Source organism: Lepidothrix coronata, unplaced genomic scaffold (assembly GCF_001604755.1).
Source record: "Lepidothrix coronata isolate B3197 unplaced genomic scaffold, Lepidothrix_coronata-1.0 Scaffold1, whole genome shotgun sequence".
NCBI classification, from domain to species: domain Eukaryota; kingdom Metazoa; phylum Chordata; class Aves; order Passeriformes; family Pipridae; genus Lepidothrix; species Lepidothrix coronata.
In genome coordinates this window covers 11,988,472-12,012,098 of record NW_016690181.1, presented here as the reverse complement: position 1 = coordinate 12,012,098, position 23,627 = coordinate 11,988,472, and the positions used below count along the sequence as shown (strand labels likewise).

At 51.7% G+C, this 23,627-nt stretch overlaps 3 protein-coding genes across 3 annotated transcripts in view; all 3 read right to left on the bottom strand.

Annotated features, from left to right (window-relative positions):
* LSP1 (lymphocyte-specific protein 1) overlaps positions 1–1,427 on the bottom strand; it is a 50,060-nt gene extending 48,633 nt beyond the window's left edge. The window contains exon 1 of the mRNA XM_017807494.1: positions 1,307–1,427. Within this exon, the coding sequence (XP_017662983.1) occupies positions 1,307–1,386 (80 nt within the window). The 5' untranslated portion in view covers positions 1,387–1,427. The remainder of the gene's footprint in view (positions 1–1,306) is intronic.
* A 739-nt stretch (positions 1,428–2,166) lies between these two features.
* On the bottom strand, positions 2,167–7,652 carry TNNI2 (troponin I2, fast skeletal type). Its single transcript, XM_017807806.1, has 8 exons — positions 7,547–7,652; positions 5,909–5,938; positions 5,717–5,723; positions 3,917–3,958; positions 3,492–3,620; positions 3,031–3,120; positions 2,730–2,906; positions 2,167–2,414 (listed from the first exon to the last, which is right to left on the bottom strand). Exons 2-8 carry the CDS (start codon positions 5,914–5,916, stop codon positions 2,316–2,318), a joined length of 552 nt encoding a protein of 183 aa, XP_017663295.1. The 5' UTR covers positions 5,917–5,938; positions 7,547–7,652; the 3' UTR covers positions 2,167–2,315.
* Positions 7,653–18,275: 10,623 nt separating this feature from the next.
* Positions 18,276–21,229, bottom strand: SYT8 (synaptotagmin 8). The gene is given in 10 exon segments (XM_017807249.1): positions 18,276–18,644; positions 18,733–18,866; positions 19,013–19,022; positions 19,025–19,098; positions 19,257–19,374; positions 19,566–19,733; positions 19,954–20,121; positions 20,352–20,447; positions 20,593–20,750; positions 21,124–21,229. Coding segments are annotated over 10 exon segments (1,266 nt in total). The 3' UTR covers positions 18,276–18,410.
* Between the last annotated feature and the right edge of the window lie 2,398 nt (positions 21,230–23,627).

The following is a 23,627-nucleotide window of genomic DNA, read 5'->3' as shown; positions in this document are numbered from 1 at the left end:
ATGTTTCTAAAGGCTGTAAGGGTCTGAGTGCTATAGAACAGACTCCTCCAGACAGCTTCTTATTTAGCGGGAACTCCAGCAGGAAACAGAAAAGGGAACAAGCTGACCCTGCTCCACCAGCAGACCCCAGCGGTGGCCCTGCTTCCATCAACATACCAGCACCTGCAGCAACTGCAGCAAGAGGGGAGCAGGAAAGTTTGATTGCCTTGGGCCATGCACAGCACCTGCTCCTTGCTACTGCAAGGTGAGCTGAGCCTGCAAGAGAGGCAAAGCCACGCTGGAGCAATGCTGGGAATTGTGTAGATTCCAGTGCTGAGGAAACCCCTGTGCTCCCCCAGAAACCAAGGCTTCCCTTTCTTTCAGCAGAAAGTCATGCACAGAGCCTTCCAGCACCTTTTGAAGTTTCCAGTCAAATCTTCAGCCAAGGCTAATTGCTGTCAAGTGTCAGCCTAAACACTTAGTGCAACCACTAATGACAGGAGATGACACACCTTTCTCCTCTCATTGTCACTCAAGGGTTTTTTTCTCCTGTCAACATTAACTGTGCTGGCTCTCAGAAGCCTTGGGGAGAAATGCTAATGCAAGCTTTGAAGCTGGAGGTGAAAAATCAGGCAACTCCCTAAGCTCACTGGATGCTCAGCCTGAATCCAGTCCAAATCTGAGTACTTCTGGGTGATGCACCTTGGCTGAGTTTATCTCTGTCTGCCTCCACCACAGACAGATGTGGTCTCTGCCACTGATCTGTCTTCTTTTAACGCCCATGGAAAGCTGCCTGCATTGGAGCAAACAGATCCCAAATTTTACAGTCTCTGCTGATAAAGCTATAAAGCAGAGCAGAGGCATAGGGAGATGTATAACCTTACAGCAGCTAGCCTGAAATACTGCCAGGTTAATTTGGCTAGAGACATAGGGCACACAGCAAGAAATCAGATGTGCCCAGCAAGCAGAGGAGGCAGCTGATCTCCACCCACTGGTCTTAGAGATGGGTCTGATTTTGGCTGTGGAGCGGGTCCAGGTCACCAGATGCTCACTGAGCTTGCCTGCTTCTGAAGCTGTCATTCCCCACTTGATCAACCCCCTCCCAGGGACTTTGAAGTTCAAAGGGGATGAGAGCTTTAGAAAAATCTAAGTCTCTCCCTACCTGGAGAAGCTTTTCAAAAGCCTGATGGAACATCTGACCCATTCCAGCCTTGTGGGTCATCATTGTTTTGGTCGTGCATCCTCCTTGCCCACCGTTTCCCTCCCCATTTCCCAGCCTCCCAGTATCCCGGGACTGGAAGGCAGGTGTGGTGTCCCCAAGCCTCACCTCTCGCTCTCCCCAGGGGATTCATCTCCCACTTGGCTCACACCTTCCGCACCCTCCTGGCACCCCTCCGAGTCTGACATCTTCCCTCCTGGCTGGCGCGGCGGCCGCACAGACAGCTCCAGCACAAGGGTGCTGCTGCCGTTTCGCTTTTCCTGTGCTCAGCAGAAGTGAGCTGTGCCGGAAACTTCATGGTCTGAGGGTTTGGGGGGATGGGAGAGGGCAGAGGGAAGGTGAATTTGGGGGTTTCTTTTGTTTGTGGTTTTTTTTTAAAAAACCGTTGAGACTGACTTAAGGTTTTACTTGTTGGCAGCTGGGAATTTGGAAGTTCTGGGCTAACCCAAAAGGAAAGCAGGGGGCATGGACATCCCCACTGTGGCAGGAGAGGCACTGCTCCCCCAGCTGCCCATGCCACTCTGGTGATAGCCATCATCTCTAAACCACAGCACTCTACACTGCACCAGTCCTGGGGTGCTGCCACAGGTGCTGTCAAGGTTGTCTTAAATTCGCATCTCTCAAAACCCACTGGAGCTGAAGGATTTGCTTCCGCCCTGCAGTTGTTACCCCTCTCCTCCCTTCTGGGCTCTGCTTCTTCCCCACAGCTTCCTGCTGATGCCATCATGGGTTGAGGTTCTGCAACACCTCCTGAGGCTTGGACCATTATCTTTTTGTCTCTTCGCCACTGGGGAAGGCCATGAGCATTCCCAGCTTTGGAGGGGGACCAACAGCAGAGAGGTTCCCCTCCCCACAACACAGTCCCTGTCAAAGCCTCCCCAACTCTACCAGGAGCCCCACTGGAGGGGCAGACCCTGCTGGCACCATGTCATGAGTCAGGGTCTGGCCACCCAGGCAGGCAACACCCACCTCTCCCACCAAAGCTTTATTTACATCACTGCTGCCACGATGCAGCTCTTCAAAAAACTAGAGAGAAATGGCACCCAGTCAGTGCCCCTGAGCCCGGCGGGCAGCAGGGACAGCAGGGAGAGGAGGACAGGTGTGGAGAGGGAGGTGCTTAGTTCTCGCCAGCCTCGAACATCTTCTTTCTGCCCTCCATGCCGGACTTCTCCTCAATGTTCTTTCTCCAGTCACCGACATCACGAAGATCCTTCTCCTGAGGGAGGGATGGTCAGGTTGGTGTGAGTGCTGCCCCCCCAGTGTAAGAGCCCACCTGAGCCGGGACCCTCATCTGTCCACCCATGGAAACCCCCATATCAGCTAGAGGAACCCAGTTCCACCCATGCTATACATCTTTTTGGACTGCACCCTCCTGTTTCAACATCATGGGTGCCAGAGGAGGAAATACTGAGCAGGAAGAACATTATGGAGAAACACTCACTCTCATCCCTGTCTATCACACAGGGAGGTGTGAGCCCTGAAGAATGGGGGCCAACTCCTGCTACGGGCACAGGGGAGAGGGAAGGAGTACCTTTTCGGTGTCCTCCTTCTTCACTTGCTTCAGGTTGGCTCGGAGGTCCATGCAGACCTTGTGCTTGGAGCCCAGCAGGGCCCGCAGCATCGCATCAGCCGACATGCGCACTCTGCGCAGGGGCGGCCTCTTGAACTTGCCACGCAGGTCAAAGAGTTTCTGGCTCAAGTCTTCCAGCTGAGGGGGGATGAAATGAGAGATATAGCAGGGCATGGGTTTCATGAGATGGACCCAAGCAGTGCTGGGAGGCATGAAGAATGGGCTAGAGACTCCCTGAAGGATGGCTCCAGGGGAAACTCACCTCCTTGTTAGTCTTCTGTAGCTTCACTTCTGTGTCATACCTCTCCTCATCCACTGTGTCTATCTTGGCATGAAGCTTTTTGCACAGCTCCTGGGGGGAAAGCAGAGAGGGGTGTTGACTTCTGGACCCACACACATGATTCCTCTCTCCTGATAGCTCTGGCTCTGAAAGATCCCAATTCAGAAGACTAGGTGGGGTCGAGACCAGCTGGCAAAGGGTGGCTTGTCCTAATCTCCATGCTACTGTCTTCACACAAATGCTACCTCAACACATCATCAGAAACACATTTTTGCAGAGAGACCCCACCTGCCTCTCAAGCCAGTTCCACATCCATCCAGCTTCAGGGCACCACAGGTGAGAAGAGTGTCAAGATGGGAAGGTCAGTCTAGATCCACCAGGCTGACTGATGGAGTCAAATCTTTTCTGCTCCAGCACTGTGAAAAGGTTAAAGGAGTCTTTACCTGAAGTTCCTGCATGGATCCTGGGAGTGACAGGGGAGGACAATGCTCTGCCAGGTAGTTTTGCTTTTCCACTTCTTTAGCAGCTGCTTCTTTCTCTATTTCAGTGACAGCAAGCTGGAGCATAGCACTCTGGAAGGCAGCAGGAGAATGGTCAGTGCAGGGTGGAGGCAAGGGAGGCAAGGAGGGCAGGGGGCTCAACAAGGGAGTGGGAGCTCTGATGGAGAGGCAGCTTGGGGTGTTCCCGTCAATACCACCATCTCAAAGCAAGAGATAGTGGTGGGGACACAGTAAAGAGTGGGGTGGGAGGTCCCCACGTTGTGCATTATGGCTTCTTCTAGGAGAGGGAGTGCTGAGAGCTGAGTGGCTTGGGATGGGAGATGGGGTGGTTGGGTCATACATTGCACAGCCACAGCAGTGCCACGTACCTTCAGGTGCTGCCGACGGGCAGTGGCTGCCCTCCTCTTTTTCTGCAAGTGGAAGAAACAAGTGAGAAGCAGGTCATCAGGTGCCCATTCCCCTTTCCATTGCCCTTCCCCATGCAATGCCACAGTCCACTAAGGGCCTACAGCCCTGCCAGGGAGCTGCTCCAGCCAGGAGCTTGACACACAGTTGGTCTCCAAACCAGTGGCACTCAAAGAAGAGTCTTCCTGCTCAATCCAGCTTTGCCAACCTCAGGAAGCTAAAACCTACAAAGTGCCTCAGGAAAAGATAACAAGGGTGATGAACTCGAAAATATGCATATGAAATATAACTTCAAACTTGCTTTCTTGGGACTTTTAGCCTTTTCTTTAATTTTGTTTTACTTTGCGCTCAAGCTCATGGCCCCAGTGTCTCTGGGTGCTAAGGAGCTGTGGGATGTCTTTCTGAGTGGGCCATGGCACATGCCCCAACACCCTAGTGAGAAGGACAGGCAGGCAGGTGAAAACATGAAGGCTGTGTAATTTCTTGGAGCTGAAAAGACCCAGTGCGAGAGATGCTGAAGGGTGTATTTATCACAGCTGGAGGACAGACACGACTACAGGCTTCTTTTCTATACCTGTCATGTGCTGGAACAGCAACAACAGGAATTTATAAAAGAAGCCACAACTTCTGCATTTCAACTGTTTTCTCAGCATGTTGCCCAGAAGACCAGGCAAGGCTGAGTTGGGCTGGCACAGGACAAACACACCACATCTGATATGCTGAGGGGTGGGGAGCAGAAAGCAGCACTTGGGTGTGAGCCTGTGCTGCATAGAGGGGGAAGTGGATAAGGATGTGCAGAGCGAAATATAATAAAATCTGACATGTCTTTCAGATGCAAATGGTGCCAAGGCCCTCCTGACAGGGCTGGACGACTCTGCAGAGGAAAGGCATCCAGCTCAGAGATGCAGCACACCATTAACCAGAGGATAATCAGGCGCCTTGAGTGCTGTTAGCCCAGGGCTTATTCCTCATCTGAAAACTGGTACCATAGCAAAGAGTCTCCTCACAGCCTTTTCTGGAAGCTCTTGGTTTGATGGGGAATAAAAGCACCTGTTGGACACCAGCACCATATTGTGGAGTTTCTATGTGTCCCTGACATACTCTTTTCTCTCAGTGAGAACAAGCTTGAGCTTGTGGTGTTTCAGACATATGGGGAGGTGCCAAGTAGAGATGAAGGATGGAGCAATTTCCTAAGAGGAAATGTGGAGTGACAAAGCCATGAACAATCCTCCCACACCCTCCCCTGCATTTCTCCAGCCACCTCCAGCCCCACCTGACTCTGCTAGAAGCCAGGGAAAACTTGCTAAGAATGCAACCTCCACCCTGCTCACGCTCCCCTGGATCCAGGTCTCCCTGGATTGCCTTTGAGAAGTGATTTGGCAGTGCTCAGCGGGTAGACAATGAAATGCTAGATGTGGGGAAGGAAGAGAGGATGCTAGGCCAAGGGCTGAATGGTGGATGGATGATGGAGGAGAGGTCGCTTTGGACCACTGCCTTCCCAGCACCATCTCGTGGCCGGCTGAGGAAGCAGGAATGGAGGGAAAAAAGCATCTAACTCCAAGTCAGGAGGAAAGAAAACCCTTTCAAAAGGGATTTTTCTTCTCCTTCCCATGTTTACCAGAAGGAGTCAGCAAGAAAGCCTTGCCATGAACCATTTTTCCCACACACATATAGAGCAGCTGATTTTCCTGAGGAGGAACGGTAAAGCCAGGACTGATGCCACGAGCATCACTGAAGGAAAAACCCCAGCAAGACACACTTACCTCTTCACTGTTCAGGAAAAGCAGATGGACAAGTAAAGGAAGGAAGAGAAAAGGGAAAGGAGAAAAAAGGCAGTCAGTTAGGATCCTAATTGGAAACAAGCAGAGGAATCTTAACAAACATAAAAAGTTGGCAGTTGGACAAAAGTTTTTAAATGCCAACAATATATTAGAGACAGAAAAATGGGAACTTACTCAGACATCTTGGTTTAGATGGTTGTGAGCCTGAAATGAAAACCAAGAAATAAAGTTCATAATTACTCATGCTGGTGGTCACTTTCTTGGGTTTTAAAAACAAAGCAAGAATACTCTAGAAAATAAAAAGAGGAACAGGCTTGTTCTTGTTTCCCAACTTCACCAAATTTTCATCATATAGGGAACTAGGCTGCAGTTTGTAGACAAGAGCCAAACATGTGCCTCCTCATAGCAACACAAATCTCAGCATCAGGGGACTTCTGTAAGAGACCAAGTGAGGCCAAGAAATACGCCAAAGCCTGCGAAGGGTTGGCAGTGACCCCAGGTAACAAGGAAGGACCTCAGAGGATGCTGCTGCCAGTACACATACCCATTGTGTGGGGCAGGGAAGCCTGTTGCGGCAACCTCAGCACAGGTGACATAAAGTGGCGTTGGAAGTTGTGGTTGACTTGGTAAAGGCTCAAAGAGTTTCCCCAGATAATTCCTTGCATTTGCCTTAAATGGAAATTTTACAGGTACAACTCAACATATTAGAGAATAGATGGGAAACCACCTTTGTTTTGCTGTAAGTTGTCTCCACCATAAATAAAATTTTACTTTTCTAGCAGAGCAGTATCTCCTGCTTGCATCTCCTAATGGAATGATGCAGGAGTGTCAGCCAAGCCCAAACTGAGCTAGTCCTTTGCAGAGCAGACAAGCCTCCAAAATGCAGGTGTCTGCAAACCTGGGAGGCTCTGCTGGGAGGTGAAAGTGTTAACAGGGGCTCATGCCCGAGGCAGGAGGCACAGCTTGCAGGGCCAAGGAAACTTTATCCTGGAAAATGTGCAGGCCCATCACATTACTTTAGGGAGGAGGGGGGGAAAAGTGCTTCTAAAAATGGCCAGGGAGCTGCAGAAGGAGCTGCAGCTGTCTCCTCGGACGCAGCCTTTCCCCGGTGCCAGCCCCGTGACTCAGGGAGGTCGGAGCGATGCGAAGCACAAGCCACCGCAGGTGGCTGAGCTACAGCTGAGGGACGGGGCGGCCGAGGAACGCCGGCTATTTTTACTCCCATCCCTGCCCCGCGCACATGCACCCACTTCGGCGGCAGCGACGCCGGGGAAGCGAGGGGACAACGCCAGGCTGCAGCTCTCTGCCTGCCCTGTGGGCTTTAAATCATCTGTTTCTGGGGGAGGACACCATAAATTTGGATGTCGGTCCCTGTTCAAAGGTGGTTTTGGGGAGGAAGGCGCTGCAAGGACCAGGTAGGGAGCTGCCGGAAGGGGTGTAAATAGAGAGTTATTGCCGAGTTACCGCAGGCAAGGATCCCGAGTCCTGTGGCCCCAGGGAAGTCAGCGCTAGGGAGCCTGTGGCTCTGCTTGCCCTCGCCACTCAAGCTGAGAGCAGAACCAACCAAGGGAGGGGAAGGCATGAAACCAAAAAGAAAGAAGCTCACTGGAACAGACAGAGGGAGATTTTCCAATGTGCAGACCTCTCTAACAGGCAAAGGATAGAGCATGTTTTACTAGCACCCCTGTTTCTCCCAGCAGGTCAGCCCCTCCACCTGGTATTTATATGCCTAATACTCAGGTAGGTAAATCTGCTTCCCCATCACCCCCTAAGAGCAAGCTGGGTCATTAAGAGATATGCAGAAAGGCTCACCCAAGTCTGGAGGAGAAAATCAGAGTCCTGCGGGCTGGACGGAATGGACAGACAAGCTGCAGGCAGCTGGCTGAATAAGGAGGTATAAAAGGGCGTCTCGGGTGGCTCAGCAGAAAATCCACCTTCTCTTTAAGGGCATGGAGACCTTCTCAGACCAATGATGTGCAAGAGTCCCTTGTGCACCTCCCTTGGCTGGGAGGACAGTCAGGCAACCCTGGAGGAGAGGGTGAGCCCCCAGGGACGGAGGAGTGGGGAGAAGGAGAACACCTTCTACCCATAGGGTGGGCAAGCAGAGGCACCCTGGAGGAGCTAGAGAGGTGTTTTTCCTCAGAAGTGCCAAGGAGGGACTTCTCCCTCCTCCTACCACCAAGCAGTCACAATAGATATGGCTTCAAGATTGTTTGGAGCACCAGCTCCCTGCACGCAGCCATCCTTCTGCAAGGCCTCTAATATAAATTTGTCCTTAGAGACACAGAGTGGCTTTTCCATGGACAAAGGCATGGCTCAGTTCACCTCTAAGGGCTTGTGAGCAGCTCTGCCCTTCAGAAAGGAAGAAAGAGCCTGCACCCCAAAAATCCACTGCCGACAGCATGTGCAAGAACAATCCCTTAATGAGCCATCCATCATTAGCATGCTCTTTTAATCTCACTTATTTCCCTTACGTGGGAAATATTTGCAGCTCCTCCCTGTGTGAATATTTCCACACAACTCAGGTTTTTTTAAAAGCAAGCTATGTAGCGGCAGCTTCAAGGCTCACAGCCACCAAGGGGCTGGGGAGAGGCAGCAGAGCATGGGGGAACAGCCCAATGCTGCCAGCAAAAAAGGTAATCCCCTCCGTTGGATGACCCAGACCCACATCTCCATGGATCTGAAGGAGAAACAGGTGGAAATGTAGCTGGAAATATTCCCCAGCCCTGGTCACAGTGCATGTAGTGTGTGTGTGTAGGGGATCCCATGGAGACAGGGACCCAAACAGCTCCTGCCCTCCTCCTCCTCCAGCCCAGGCATTCCCTCTTCTTCTAGCTGGGGTTTTTTAGGCTGATTCAGCCATGGCCCTGACAATATTTTCCAGCTGCCTCCCAGACATTATATAGATAGTGGCAAATCAGCTGCTGAAGGCTTCCTGTTCCACCACTCTTAGCACTGTGCAAGTGAAGGACAGATGCACAGATGCCTGTGAAGGAAAAGCAAGTCCTTGGGATGAGCTGGTGTCTTGCAGGGGCTTGCCCTGGTAGCATGTGGAGGAGGGAGAAACCCCTAGAGTGGGCTAGGCTGGGTCCACTCAGCATTTGTCCCGCTGCAACATTGCAGCTGCACACATTCTGGCCAGTGCTGGCCCATCATTCCTCCAGAGAGTAGCTCAGCTCTTGGTGGAGGAATCAAAACTGGGGGAGTTCTCCACTCAGAAATTCCCCACAGCCAAGCAGTTTCCTTTCAGCCTCGTGAGATGAAGGCTTTCTGGACCCCCTGGAGTCCAGGCATGCAGCACAGCAAATGAGATCTGCTCAGAGTTCAAGGGTTTGATTATCACCTTGTGATAGGGAAGTGTTGGCCTGAAATAGTTGAATAAAGAAGTTCAAAAAAAGAAGTCCCATAAGCAAAATTTTGGCCAACAGATGTGTTATTAGGATACAGAAGGAGTGGATAGTGAGGTATGGTAATAGGATGAGCAGAAGGTCGAGCCTCCAAGTCTGCATAAGCCTTTCCATGGAGCTGCCTTGCACAGAGGTTAAGCTGTAGGGCAGATCTCCCAGAAACAGAGAGGCACTAGACCCAAATGTCATGAGGAAGAAACCCAGTGAGGACCAGGAAGAACGGAAAAACAGAAATGTGCCGAAGTTAGAAGGTATGGTTAACATTAAGAAAGACAGAGGGCTTTTCCAAAGGAATTATGTAAATGTTTGAGTGATGAATAAACAAGTTCCTTGCAGAAAAATTCAAGGAAGACATAAGAAGGCTCCAGGCAAGTCCTTCGGAGAGGTGCTCGGCTCTGTGAGTATGAGGTGTGAGAGTATTACACAGGGGCCAGCAATGGATGCAATGTTCACACTTGGGTATCTTCACGTGGGGCAGCTGACCTTGTTCCCTTCCCTCATTCCTCTTCACCTGAGCTAGAGGAATGCACCACAGGTATGGTCCATCATTCCCAGAAGACTTTCACCATCCCGTGAGGCCGGATAGAGGGAAGACCTGTCATATACAGGAGGTTCTGCACTATGTTTTAGAGAGACTCAGGTGTGGCTCTTTTGGGCCAGGCTCCCCCTCCATGGAACTACCACATGTTAGAAGGGCTAGGCTGATGAATCTATGCAAACTGTCCCTCGTGGCACTCTCCTACACCTTTACACCTTGCCTCCTCTTTAACATCCTACAAGCATCAAGTGGACAGGCACTGTGGAGTGACATAACACCAGATGATACTGTGTCTTATTTCCAAGAATGACGCTGCTAGCAAAAAACAAGAATTATGCTCAGCAGCAATTGCACTCACAGTAAAAGGCCAGGCAGGACCACTGGGGAAACCTGTATCTGACTGCCCTTTGCTTTCCCAAAATCACATCGGACCAAAGCAAAGCACATGGCTCCCATCCTGCCCAGGACATACCCTCTCCCTCCAGTGTATCCCTAAAAAACCTCCCCATCCTCTACTTCTGCTGACACCAGCCTCTAGGAACTCTACAAAGGAAGGCCATCACTTCTACATCTTGTGCCAATGCTGTCCTACATAATCAACAGCTACAATCACCTCATTTGCCCATGTAATGGGGTAAAGGTTTTTGGCTGTTCCTACTCCGGGCTGCTGCCAAACAACACGGCCACCCCGTCCGTTTAGCTCTATGCTATCTTCCTTGACAGGGAATGCTTCAGGCACACAATGCTGATGCCCTCAGGCTCCAAACCCACCAGCAGGGTGATTTTACTGATGATACTCCTCAACATTCAGCTGGTACCTTAAAAACTCATAAGCTGACAGCAGCTTCATATTGTGTTTGACCATCAGCTACAGAATGATGTGAGCAGGACCTAGAGAGAAGCCATTCCAACAGTGGATGAGGACACACTTCCCTTTCTCTGGCAAGGCTTCAATGCACTCATTGGTGTCCCAGAAGCAGGGTTGCCCCATTCCATGATGATCCCCATGGAGCAGAGCCCAGATGTCAACCTTGAGGCATGATCTGAACCCTCCCTGGGGCAGATGTAGGGGATGCCACTCAGGCTGTGGTCACTAGGGAGGTCAGTGATGCTGCCAGTGCTGTTCATGCTTACCACCTGCCCACTGTAGATGAAATTGAGGTTCCCCAAGTAGATGCAGTCAGTTATCTGAGTGATAACAGGTCCTGTGAAGGGGCAATGTGGTTTCTGACCAGTGGACTCCTTGGGATATGGGTTTTTCTTCCAGCTCCCCCTGAGGCATTTCTTGGAGCTGGCATGTGGAAGGGGGCTGGAATCAGACTCAGAGCCCCACAGCAGTGGCAAGAAGAGGGAGAAGTGACTGGAAAGCTTGGTCTTGAAGGGGAGTCTGCTGAACAAAGCAGGGGAGGAGCAGGGGTGGGATTGGATCTGTGGGCCTGCACCAGGGACCCCATGCTATGGGCTGCCCCTCTGCTCTCAGTCTCTTCCACCTGTAAAAAAAATAAAGGAAAGGACTGATGAGACTACGGAAACTCATCTCTCCAGCTGCACATGCAAGGAGACATGAGCTGGTAGCTGGCTTTGCCCAGAGCAGCACTTAGAGACACTAGAGGTCCTGGAGACCTTGCACATAACCAGCCATCCTCTTGCCCTGGGACAGATACAGACATGCCATAAAGGCTTGCCTGGGCCTGCAGACTACTCTGCCAGCACTGGGGGGCTGGCTTGCTGGAGCAGTTGTTCCCTCCTGCTGATGATGCTAAGCAGAGTGACTAGGGTATCCTGCCAAGTTGCAGGACTACGGACACCACATCGCCACCCTTCTCTTCATGCACTTCACTTTTATCATCACCAAGTTTGGACAAGGAACAGAATCACTCCATATGGACACCCATAAGTACTCACATAGGGATGCTTTCAGCGTAAGCACTGGCCTTGAAGAGAAACAAGGCATTTTAATGATCCCTTCCATTTCAGAGGGACACTCTTTGGTGCTGCTGGAAGTGTTTGCAACTCACTGCAAACTGGAGCCTGGAGGAAGGACAGCATTTCAAACTGAAAACACAAAGGGAGAAAGAGCAGCTTCAGGGAGAGGGCAAAAACCAGAAAATGCCTCTGGATGAAGCCCCTTCTGACCATAGTAGCACATAGGGGCTTCAGTCTCCAGCGATGGAGAGTTTGTGTTTGTAGCCAGGGTTAGGATCACTTGGATCCCAGCTCAGCCCTGGGCACACAGCTCACTCCTCTCAGAAGCTTTTCCCACTTCTGCCCAGGACCAGAAGTTTTGGACTCTGCCACAGCGTGGCCCTTTCTCCATGACCCCAGGCTGAGTTGGCAGCTCTCTGGAAAGTGAACACGTCTGCCCAGTGCTGGTGCATGCTCAGGCTTTCAGCAGTTGATGTGTCCAGGAGGTGATCCCTGTGGAATTACCACCAAGCTTGCCCCTGGATAGCATTACTGAAGTGACCCGACACCTGATCACAATCCTTCATCTGTATGTGCATCCTCAAAGCCTGGTTAAGATCAGGACATGACCCAGAACATGTCTGGAGAACAAACTGAGACTTCTGTGTGCTCAAATGAGTATGGCTGAAACATGTCCCTGCTCTCGAAAGGTCTTTCAGGCTCTCTGTGCCAAAACAAAGCAGCAGCGAGAATATGGTGTTAGTTAAAAAAAAAAAAAAAAAAAAAAAAAGTGGCCATAGAGCTCAAGAGAAACAGTAATAAATCACAAAGCTCTTCTCTCCCCAAGGTCAGAAATTACCCTACAAACCAGTAGCCATGCAAGGAACAATCCTCCGGAATTTATGTATTTCAAACACACTGGCTTTTTGTAAATGCTGTGTGATCCCAGACACCTAATTTTTCAAAAAAGATGTCAGCTGCAAAGACCCTTGGCAGCCTCACCTACTTGGACAACACAGAGAGCCATGGGAGAAGACAGCTGCAAGAGGATGGGCCTCTGGAAGGTCTTCTGGAGGTGCTTCTCTGTCAGGCTTGGGAAGGGAGGGGATGAGCTCAGAGTACAAGGGGGCTGAGCCAGGAAAACTCAACACCCAACCCCAATGAGCATCTTTCAAGAACACCCCTAGATGCTTAATTCAGGGGGCATCTGAGACATGAATTTTCCCCTATGCAGCCAGACCTGAGTTTAGCACATGTGCAAAAGTCAGGGGTGGTGTGGGATGAGTGCATCCAAAGCAGAGAATCCTTCAGTGGAGGCCTTTGTAGATGTGAACACACCCCTTGCCCCATCCAGAGTAAACACCAAGGCCAAGTGTTTTAACTGGGCTGTCTTAAGTGACACCCTTCATGCCAAAATTCAGGCTTCTATGTCTAAACTGCTCTGTCTTTTATATAAGTTAAGAGGAAAATGCTCTCTATCTAGGGCAAAACCAGATGCCAGCTGGGCAGGTCTCCACCCTAGATCAACCTCTCCTTGTCTTCACAGGCAATGGGCTTCACCTGCTCTTCCAAGGGTACAATGTTTCTCTTCCTAAGGGAACGATTACTGATTCACAGCTTGAAGTGCCCATTTCCTACTCAGGGCTTTTTGGGCTCAGATAGGGACATCTGCAATGTCTGTGTGATGTCAGGGTGATGAAACACTTGTTTGCAAACCTACCATCTTCCCATATGCTGCTCCCAGGACGTAAAATAAGATATGGGTTGGGTTGTTTGCAGGCCAAGGCCTCTTTTCAAGCTCAGTTGAACTCCTCTTGCTAACATACTTCGTTCTTGTTTCTGCTCAAATTGAATGGTAATAAGTGCCTGCAGGGGTTTCATCACCTCTGTGTGAAGTCAGCAGGGCTGGTTGAGAAACTCCCATCTTGTTGACATGCAACAAGTCATCACTGATGGGTACCCACTCACCCATAATGCTGAATTTCTTTGGGGAGCACTTTTTGCCTGGCAGCATAAAAGCTATGAAATCCTTGTGCTGCTTCTCCCTGGGCTCCGTCCTGCCTATGCTTGACGTATGGAGAAATGGGAGGTCTGTTTTTACCAGGTCTGCCCATAAAGTTCAAATGGAACTTCGGGAAGCACCTCCACACATCCATTATCATTCCTGGTCCTCGGACCGGACTGTTTGGGGCAGGAAGCTTCTAACCCCATGAGGAAGACTCTCCTCCCTTCCTGCCCATAGCAGGGCAAGGTGCACTGAGATGTAAAGTAGTCCTAAAAATATCTTCATATACAGAAGCAAAACAAGCCCAATCTGGGGCAGGAACAGTCCCAGATATAACAGACCCAGAAGCAGTCAGGGCAGGGAAGAGGGGCTGGAAAAAGCAAGCAGGATAAAGGGAGAGGAAAGACTAGGAAAAAGGCAATAAGGAAAAGGGACTAGGGATAAGGATAGGAATAGGGACAGGGCTCCTTGCATCTCTCTCAGAAACTGAGAGTAACATCCACAGCAGACTCGGATGGGGCAGAGGAGGAAGCAATCACCCAGAAAGGCAGCAGCACACCATCCCACAGCCCTCCTCCCGCTCTCCTTTCCCCCACCCTGCTCCTGGCTGCAGCACAAAGCCTCCACTCTCTCCTTCCCATGCGAGGCCCTGGAGACCCCAGCACCCAGGTATGACCTCTCAATCTCCACCCCTTTGCCATAAGTGCCAAGCAGGGATGGTTTCCCAGCACCCCTTCCCAGTGCCCTCTTTCCTGCCACAGTTTCCCAGACACCCCTTGGCTGATGGCAGCTGTCTCTCCCGCCTTGTGTCGTGCAGGACCCTTCACCGGTTTCCCCTCGCTGCTGCAGTGCTTTACTGTAGGCAAGGGCAGGGGGCCGGGGGCCATCAGCTTCCCCCTGACTGTACCACTGACTGTGCCAGCTGAGGGGTGCTGGCCTTCCCCCCATCCAGCTTGCAAACCTCCCCATCACACATCACCAGCCTCCCACGGAAAACCTCGGGCTCACGGCATGGCCAGTGGCTGCCAGGGCCCCACTCCTTTGCAAGGGCCTCAGTCAAAAGCCAGCCACCCTCCCACTTTGCTTCTGGGTACTGAGCTGAGAGGCTTCCTCATATATTTACACAAGCACACAAACAACCACAAACGTGCTTTAAAAGAAAAAAGCTGCAAACTTGCACAAGACCCCACGAATCCAGGAGATAGAGCTTTTAAAAAATAAAACCCATGCAGGACAAAGTGACCATTTTGCCCACAAAATTGCAAGATATAAAGATGCTAGCTAAGGCATATTTGTAAAACAGGCATGCTTGCTCCTAGTGAGAAGAGCTTAGATACTCTCCAGCTCTCAAAAACTCTAAGACTAGCCAAGAAATCTGCGACTGGAGGACAGCCAGTCCATACCCAGGCCGAATGATGACAGCCTGTAATCATTTTTATCTCATGGCAGACGACTGGTTGCAAGCACATATGAGGCTCAGCCTTCTCCTTGTGCAGCTCTCCCATTTGATTTCTTAAAGTGCAGGGACAAATACCATAAAAATCACTGAATATGGGAATAATTCACTTTGGGAGTGACTTCTGGAGGTCAGAAGTCTTGGATATAGATGTAAATAATTGAGATTGTGAATCTTAATAGCAAACACCTCAATTTTCAGTACTTCTTGTCTCCTTTAATAGACCTCTGCTTGGCCCGAGCCCTGCTTTTCACCTTGACACCGACCTGCAAAGCTTCTAATTAAGTGCAGAGTGACAAAATCCACACCCACCTGGGCACCTTGCACCATGCAGACTGGCTTTGGATACCTGCTTTTGTCCCCCTTAACCCACCAGCAAAATCCTCTTTGCCCTTGAGGTGCAGGATCAGCCAAAGGCTGGCTCCTGCCTCCTGGAAAAAGCCACTCAGACACCCCCAGCTTCCAGCCACCAGTTGGCTACCAGCTGGCTCTATGCCCATGGTTTCTCTCTTGCTTCTTTCTTCCCTTCTTGCAAACACGCTCCATCTCCAGGAGAAGAAATCTTGGCTGGTGAGGCTCTTACAGGGGTCACAGACCAGAAGACAGAGACACGCAGCTTAAAGCATGTACCTGCCCTGCCCCCTAGATGCAGACATGGGAATCCAGCACAGACACAAGCTGAGGAGGGGTTGGTTTCCCCCTCCTTTAACTTTTCTTTCTGTTGCATCTTCCACTCTCCAAGTGCACGAGCAGCATTGGTCAGGTAGAAGATAGTCAGACATCTGGCCTTGGTAAATGAGGGACAACCAGCCTTGCTGAGGCCACAGGGAGGTGAAAAGGAGACGGCTTGCACACAAGACAGGGCTGTTTGCCTTCCTGTGAACAGGCTCCCAAGCAGGCTGTGTTCATTTTGGGTGAAATTAGCCATGAAATGAAGCCCAGATCCACCAGCCCTGCTTCAAACAGCTGCCAGCAGATTCTAAGAGGATCCTGCCAGAGGATGAGAGTGCTCAAAGCCTTGCTGTAAACGCACAAGGCATATTGAGAAGGAAAAGCGATGACGGAGGGAAAAAGCAGCCTCGGCAGTGCATTAAAAACTGGAGCTAGGTGGAGAACATCCCCATGTGCTCGCCTCTCCCTCCTGAACAAACAACTCAGATTGCTGAGTTTTACTGCACCAAGGCTCACTCAGGCTGCCCGGAGCCAGTCCAGCTGGGTGCTCGCTTCCGGGTTCCCTGGCCTTCCCCCTAAAAGCACCACGGGCTTGCCTCACCAGCTCTGCTCACTCAGTTCAGGCACTGAGCAGGGCCAAAGCTGGAGAGAGAAGGGGCAGGCACTGGTACAGGGGGTAATGTTTCTCAAGGAGGTGATGTCCCTGTACATTCTTCAACTGCATCTGTTTTGGGAGTAACATGCACATGCTTTTATGCCCAGCCCCATAAATTATGCAGTGAACCCCAAGGCTTTGACTTCAAAATAGGGGAACCAGAAAATAGGGGAACCAGAAAATACGCACACACACACACACACATACACACATGCACACACAAATGCCTGTTCCAAACACCTCCAAAAGCCTTTCTGGGTCCTGCATGGCTCTAAATCATCACATAGCATCACCAAAAACCAGCCTCACAATAAATTTTGGACCCCAAACCCAGTTCAGAGACGTTCCCTTCTGCACAGCCTGTTCTAGGCTGAGACTGAAGGCTGAGGCTTTAAAACATCCCTTTATAAGTCTTTCTCAGGTGACTGATTTCCTCCTCCAGCTCATTAGTGGCTGCCAGCAGATGCTGTTTCCCCAGCAGAAGCCACACTTCACTTGTTAGTCATCTCAAAACCACCCTGTCATTTCTTCCCTCCTCATGGCCACAGTGAAGCCTGGAGAATATTTATCATGGAGCAGACACAGCAGGTTTTTATGGTTAAGATCAGGTCATTAATCTCTATCGAGAGTTTTCATAATCTTCTTCAGCTTCGTGTTGGTTTAACTCTTGGATAGTCGCTCCGTGGAGCTCTGGGTAATCGCAGATTAACCGCTCTTTAATATTAATGGCTTTTCATTAATGCACTGGGCTCTCTCCCCTCCACAGTCCATGCAATAGCTATTAGCACTGTGCCTGCAGCTCCCTGTGGTGAAAAGGACCTTTGTCTTTTGGGCCAAAATTCTGAGATATGAGCCCAGATCTTGTGTGTGATGTGGCTGCTTTGTAGCAGAAGTATTTTAGAGCAAAAGCAATTCCCTCCTCCTCTAGCCCAATCCAAGGAGCTTCCTCCTGCAGATGGCTCAGAGGAGCTGCTCTTGAGCCACCCCTAACTCTAGTGTAATCAAGGGCATGTAGAGGCACGGCTCTGATGCCCTCATCCTCCTAGGAGTGATCTTTACTTATGTAGCCCCCACCCTGCCCCCACAAAGCAGGGCAGGGCAGGAACATGGCCACAAAAACCTTCCAGATCACACGAAACCTGCCCAGGAGTGACGTGAGGGCTGCAACCCAGCCTTATTAGGGTAGTGTGATCACACTATGAAAGCAAGAGCCTCAGCCCCTCCACCCTGGCAGCACCTCCAGGTGCCAGAGGTGCAAACCTTGCTGTGCCACTACTGTAGGACTGTGTGGGGCAAATGGAGCTGACATTGTGCATCCTCATCTGTGTGGTCCATGGGGATGCTCACTGAAGAGTCCCATAGCCTGAATGACATCTTAGAGTGCACAAATCATCATGGGCTGGGAATGAGCTAAGAGTGAAGCCACGTGGACAATCAGTGCGTGATTTTGCTGCCTCATTTAGCCTCTAGCCAGAACACAGAGGACGCTTAAAGCAGAGGCACTAAAGAGCTCACCTTCCTCACCAACCTCTACTCTTTCTCTCCTCTCAAGCCTCTTAGGTGCTTCAACATCTTGGTCTTGTTTAAAAGCCTTCACAGGACACATAAAGCCTTTCCAAGAACACACCTCTTGTCAAGTTATTCACAACCAAAGAAACTTCCCACCCATGCCACCATAAAGTTAATCCTCTGCTTTATAAATATCAATGGACTCAGTGTTTTTGCATGAGCCTGAAGCTCTGTGTATTTTTTGCCCCCGGCCCATGAGCAGTTGAGGTGAGCTGGCTCCTGTGCCCATGCCATCTCCTCTAGCATCCTCTGCTCCATGTCCAGCATTGCCCTGGGATACCAAGCTGCCCCACCCCAGGCATTACACAGGGCATGAACTGCACCAGCAGCCAGATCATCTCTTAGCCAAAAGGAGTCCCACTCCCCTCTTTGCTGACACTGAGCTGGGACCAAGATATTGCTGAGCAGAAGCCTCTCTCTCCTCCACAAGCCCACCATCCTGCTCCATGGGTGGAGAAGGAGACCCCCACTATCTGGAGGCCAGGGGCAGCTTGAGGTGAGACTTCAGTCCCAGGGCTTTGTCAACCACATCAGGGGGCTGCAGGATGTGCCACTGGGCGAGAGGCCGGCGTGGGTTGGACAGCATGTCGGACCAGTGCCGCAGCTGGTTGCCTGTGGCTCGACAGCCCAGGAAGAGTTTGCCGATGGGCTCATTCTTGGTCACTTTGTCGTGATCCCAGACGGAGATGACCACATCCACATTCTGGGGGGGACACAAGAAAGAGGGTCAGTGGGAGGGGGCTTGCTGCAGTGGGGACCTGCTCAGCCCTGGGTGCTGCAGGGAAACCCACCTGGATCTGATTGAAAGGCACCTCAAAAACAAACACCTCATTGAAGTAAGGGCTTAAGGTGTTTTTCTTCACACTTGTCTTCTTCTTCTTCCATTTCTTCCTGTTCAGGATGAGATGCACCTTGACAAAAGGATCTGAGGAGAGAGAGGACACAGCTGGCACAAGTGACAATTTTTGACTGAGGAGCTCAGCCACGAAACAGGTTCCCTGAGCCATTCCCAAGCAGAGCATGGCATCTACTTGTCACTCCTCACGGTGAGCCAGCCACCCCAGAGCTCACCTCCTCCTGCCACAAGCTTCCTGTACAATCCAGCCATAACATCTCCTCCTGGAAGATATCTCCAGCTCTGCACAAAGCTGGAGTATCTGTGCTGAGAAGGCTAGGAGTCAGCCAGTCTGGGTAGGGTGCTGGCAGCAGGAAGCAGGTCTTAACACCAAGAGCTTTCAAGGCTTTGCAGCTCTTGGTACCATCATTGAAGCCTGGGCAGGAGTAGGAAGATCTGAGCACAGCAGCCCCAGCTGACCTGAGAGTCCATGAGAGTCCATTCGCTTCAGCTTCCTGGCTTCCAGGATGAGCACCGTCAGCTTGCCAGTGTTGGGGACATAGCGCAGTGAGAAGCAGATCTCACCCAGCTGCTCTTCCTGATGGAGAGATGCCAGCAATTAGTACCAGGCAGTGGACCCACCTCGCCTGGGGTTATGACACCAGGCCCCAGGTTTCCCGAGTCTCCCCCATTCTTGTGCTTGCCCCTAAGGGCCTGCTTCTTGGGGTGGTGGCAAGTGAAGCAACAGTGCATCCCTCCTGGCAGAGTTTCCCACCCAACAGGACTGACCTCCACTTTACTGGCCGCCGCCAGTTCACTCCACTGCTCGATAACGTGCTGCAGGTTGACACTGGCCAGGGGCAGCCGGACCTCACCAATGATGTCATGCTTGGCAAAGCGGTTGAAGTCATAAATCTGCATAACCAGTGTGCATTCAGGCACCTCTGCCTGGGGTACCTACAGGGAAGGACCCAAAAGCCAGGATTTACTCCTCAGTGGCAGACCTGCCCCATGGGATGTGTCAGTAACAACGCAGTAAGATATTTCTCTCTGACTCTTCCCCATCCTGCTTGCACAAGCATCTCCCTGCCTGGAGAGGTTTTTGCCCAGGGAGCAGTGCCTATGCAACAACACTCTTGATGGGACCAAAAAGCCATCATTGGCTGTAGTTTTCTACCTGGAAAGTAAAGCTCTCATTGAAGATGGGGTTCAGGGTCTTGCGGTAAACCTTGGTCTCATATCTCTTCTTCATATCAGATGTTAGGTAGACGATCACATATGGATCGGATGTGCCTCCACTGTCCATGGCCTTTAGCTCAACTGCCTGCTTCACACCGACTTTCAGCTTGAAAGGAGTGATGCACAAGGTCACCGGGTGGAGGAGGACAGGGTCAGACAATTGAGGGCTCAGTGGGAAGCGAGTGCAACAGTGAGGACGCCTTCACACCATGTGGGCATGAGAGCTGGCAGGCTGCAGCCAGGTGGAAACCTGGGCCCACCTCAGTGGACAGCAAAAAGGGATCATGCAAAAGCAAAGCTGTTTCCCTGCTGTGCCACGGCCACGAACATCCCCACCTCCTGTGTGCGGAAGTTGTACTCCAGGGAGTACTGCAGCTTTCCTCGACGCATCTGCTCCACCCCTCGCTCCAGGTCCTCCATCTCAGGCTGGACCTGTGGCAGAGAGCAACACTACCCTCAGGATGTGCTCAGCCATGTCCCCGCCATGCTGTGCTCCCACAATCCCTGGGACTGGGAAGGGCAGCAGCAAACCTCTCAGGGAGAAGGGAGATGGGACTGAGGGGAAAGCAGGACGCACGAGGCTGGCTGTGGTTGAGTTGCTGACAGGGCACAAGCTGATTCTCTCCTTCTTCTTGGGCTTTTTCTTGCCACAGCAGCACCTGATGATGCAGATAAGGAAGAGGAGGAGGAGAATGGCCCCTGCCACAGCCATGGTGATGAGCGCCCATTTGGGTACTGGTGTGATGTTCGAGGAATGGAATTGGACAGAACAGTTAAAACCAAGCAATACATATGGAGTGCATTTAAACCCCTTCCTGGTGTTTCAGCATTAAGGAGTTGTACTTTCAAAATTGCCCCTATATTCCTGGACAGTCCCCATTCAGGGAGGCTGCAGCTGGAGACCGTTCCCCAAATGGGCAGCAAGGATGCCCTGCACTCCTGGAGCAGCATGGTACCACTCTGCAGCATTCCCACCCTGAAGGACCCCACTAGAAAAAGGGATTTGGAGGGAGAGAGCCTCAGAGTCCTCAGAGCCTCATAGCCTCAGAGTCCAGGAGCCCCACCAGATAATGCTGCCTGAGAGTAGGGCAAGAGCTGCTGTACTCACATGGGATCCGGCTAAGCCAGCTGTCCAAGAAGCCTGGCCAAGCCGTGGTGGTGATGTTGGCATGCGGGGAGGTCGTAGTCCTGACTATCCTGGCTGCCACTGCCATGGCTGGCGTGACCTGGGGACACAGGCAAAATTAACAGGGTGGGGATTTCCTTTCCAGTAGCACCTGTGCTGCCCGTGGCCCAGGGCTCTAACGAGAGCAAACACAATTAAAATACAGAGCCCAGGGTAAGCGGTTAGGGCTTGGCCACATTGGCAATGAGCTGTGAAATGGAGCGGGAGGGAGCCGCGGGCAGGGAGGGCTCTGCGCCAGCCAGCCCTTCGCATACAGCCTTCTCGTTCATATCCCTGCAAGTCTGCTTTCTGAAAGGAGAGAGATCAGGGGGATAGATTAGGGAGTTTTCTGGCGGTTTTTTGACAAGAGGAGTCCCCTGTCTGTAGGGGACAAAACCAAGACCTGTTTTGTGCTGGCTCCTCCCTGGCCAGGCTGCATGAGCTGAAGGGTTTGCTCAGCTCCAGGAAAGCCCCATCACTAGCTAACACCTCTTTTTGGCTATTTTCCCCTCTCTCACAGGGCTGAGGGGCGAGATGGTTGGCTCCTGGGCTTGCAGGAGGACTGCGGCCCTCGCTGCCGGTGGCAGTGGCAGCACCATGCTGGGGTCACAGCGGTTTGGAAACTTGCTGTGATCCTGACCTGTGCACATGGCAACGTTGACATGGCATAAGGAAAGGCTTCAAATTTAAAGCAGGGTGGTTTTACAGCACTGCTCTCCCCATGGCAAAGCTCTTATTCTAGCATTAGTGCTTCCTCATAGCGAAATTCCTTTTGCGTCAGCAGGAGAGATGTGCCAGGAGCCAGGCTGCCTGGTTAGAGCGTCTGCAGCCACCACGGCAAGGGTGGCACCCAGCCTCAGTGCTGTGAGCAAGACTGGCAGGTATGTGCCTGTTTGCCTTCGCTGCCCCAGCCTCCTGCCCTGCGTCCCTGTGGGTCCCTGCTCAAGCAGTCAACACCACCTCACCCTGACTGCACTCTGCCCACGTTCTGCCCATTCCAAGGTGCTCCTTGCATGGGGTTCTCCTGGGGAGAAATCACATCTGCACTTCCCTCTGCTGAGCCTGCAAAGCCAGCAAGAGCCTTTTATTTTTCCAGCAGTGAGCTTTGCTGCATGTGGGCATAGGGCTGGAGAGACATGGGAATTGCTGTCATCCCTGTGGCATCGTTGCTGGGACAATGAGGTGCAGGTTAAGTGACTTGTCCAGTACCACCTGGGACATCTGTGCCATTGGACACCTGAAGCTCTGCTCAGGTATTTTAAGAGGTTTCAGCAGTTTCAGGTGCCTGCAGTTTCAGCCAAGCAGGCACCCACCCAGCTCAGAATTAGTTGTCTCAGTACTTCTTGCCTGCCACCAGACCCCCACATTAGTCTAACATTAGCCCTGTTTAAAAAAAACTCATCCCAGCCCTGCAGAATGATTTGAGCCACCATTTTGGGAATGATAGTTACAGCCTTGCTGCAGTCTGGGAGAGGCAGCATAGTTTCAGTGGGCAGTCTGCAGGGACCGTTGAGCATCCGTGCTCCTGGAAAAGGGGCTGGGAGAATCCTGATTCTTGCTCCCACCCTGTGCTGACTGAGTTCCCAAATCCAGACTTACCAACAAGTATCTTTCTCAGCTTCAGTCTCCCTTCCCTGCTGTGCAGGATCCAGGTCAAGCCACCATGCGTGGCAGGGACATGCTGTGGGGTGAGATGGGACCCCACCGGGCGTGGAGCCGAGGGTGCAGAAGGGATGGTGACTGCACTGCACAGCCAAAACAGGAAAGTCTGCTTTGCCAGCTCAGGAACCGGGTGGCCTCAGCAGCTCCGTCAGCCCCACCTCACCGCTGACCCAAGCAGTGTTCATGCAGGCGAAAAGCCAGTAGGGAACTCCCTGCTGGACCAGGAAGCAAAACCTGCCCTCCTGCCTGCGAGAAGTTGATGGGCATCCTTGCCCAGCTCTGTGCACCGGGAAATTCACTTCTCCAAGTTATCCCTGCTGGGCTGGACTGTGTGGCTGCAGGCACTTAGCACAAGGGAATGGACACTTGCAATGGGATGGGTGCAGTACTGTATCCATTCCTGGTGAGCTCTGTACTTGGAGAGCCCAGCTCCCTGGCCCACAGGGCACGCACCACGTGAGGGCCTTGGAAATGTGTGCGGCAGTGGGGATGAACAGGAATGCTCTGCTCCAACACATCAGGGAGGACAGACAGGGTAAGGGAATACTGCTTGAGTGGCTTCATCCCCCAAGTGCCAACGAGTGCAGCACTAGGCACATAGCCAGGAGCAATTTCACGGGCATCCCTGTTGCATTAAATTTATGCTTGTAAAGTTCTTCCCTTGCTGCCAGTTCAGCAAAGTCTGCCCAAAACCTGCCTTATCACCACGTAAATTTGGTGTGGTGTCAGAAGCGGGAAGCAATACTGCCTGTGCCTGATGGCTGACGTAGTCGTGGGAGGAGATG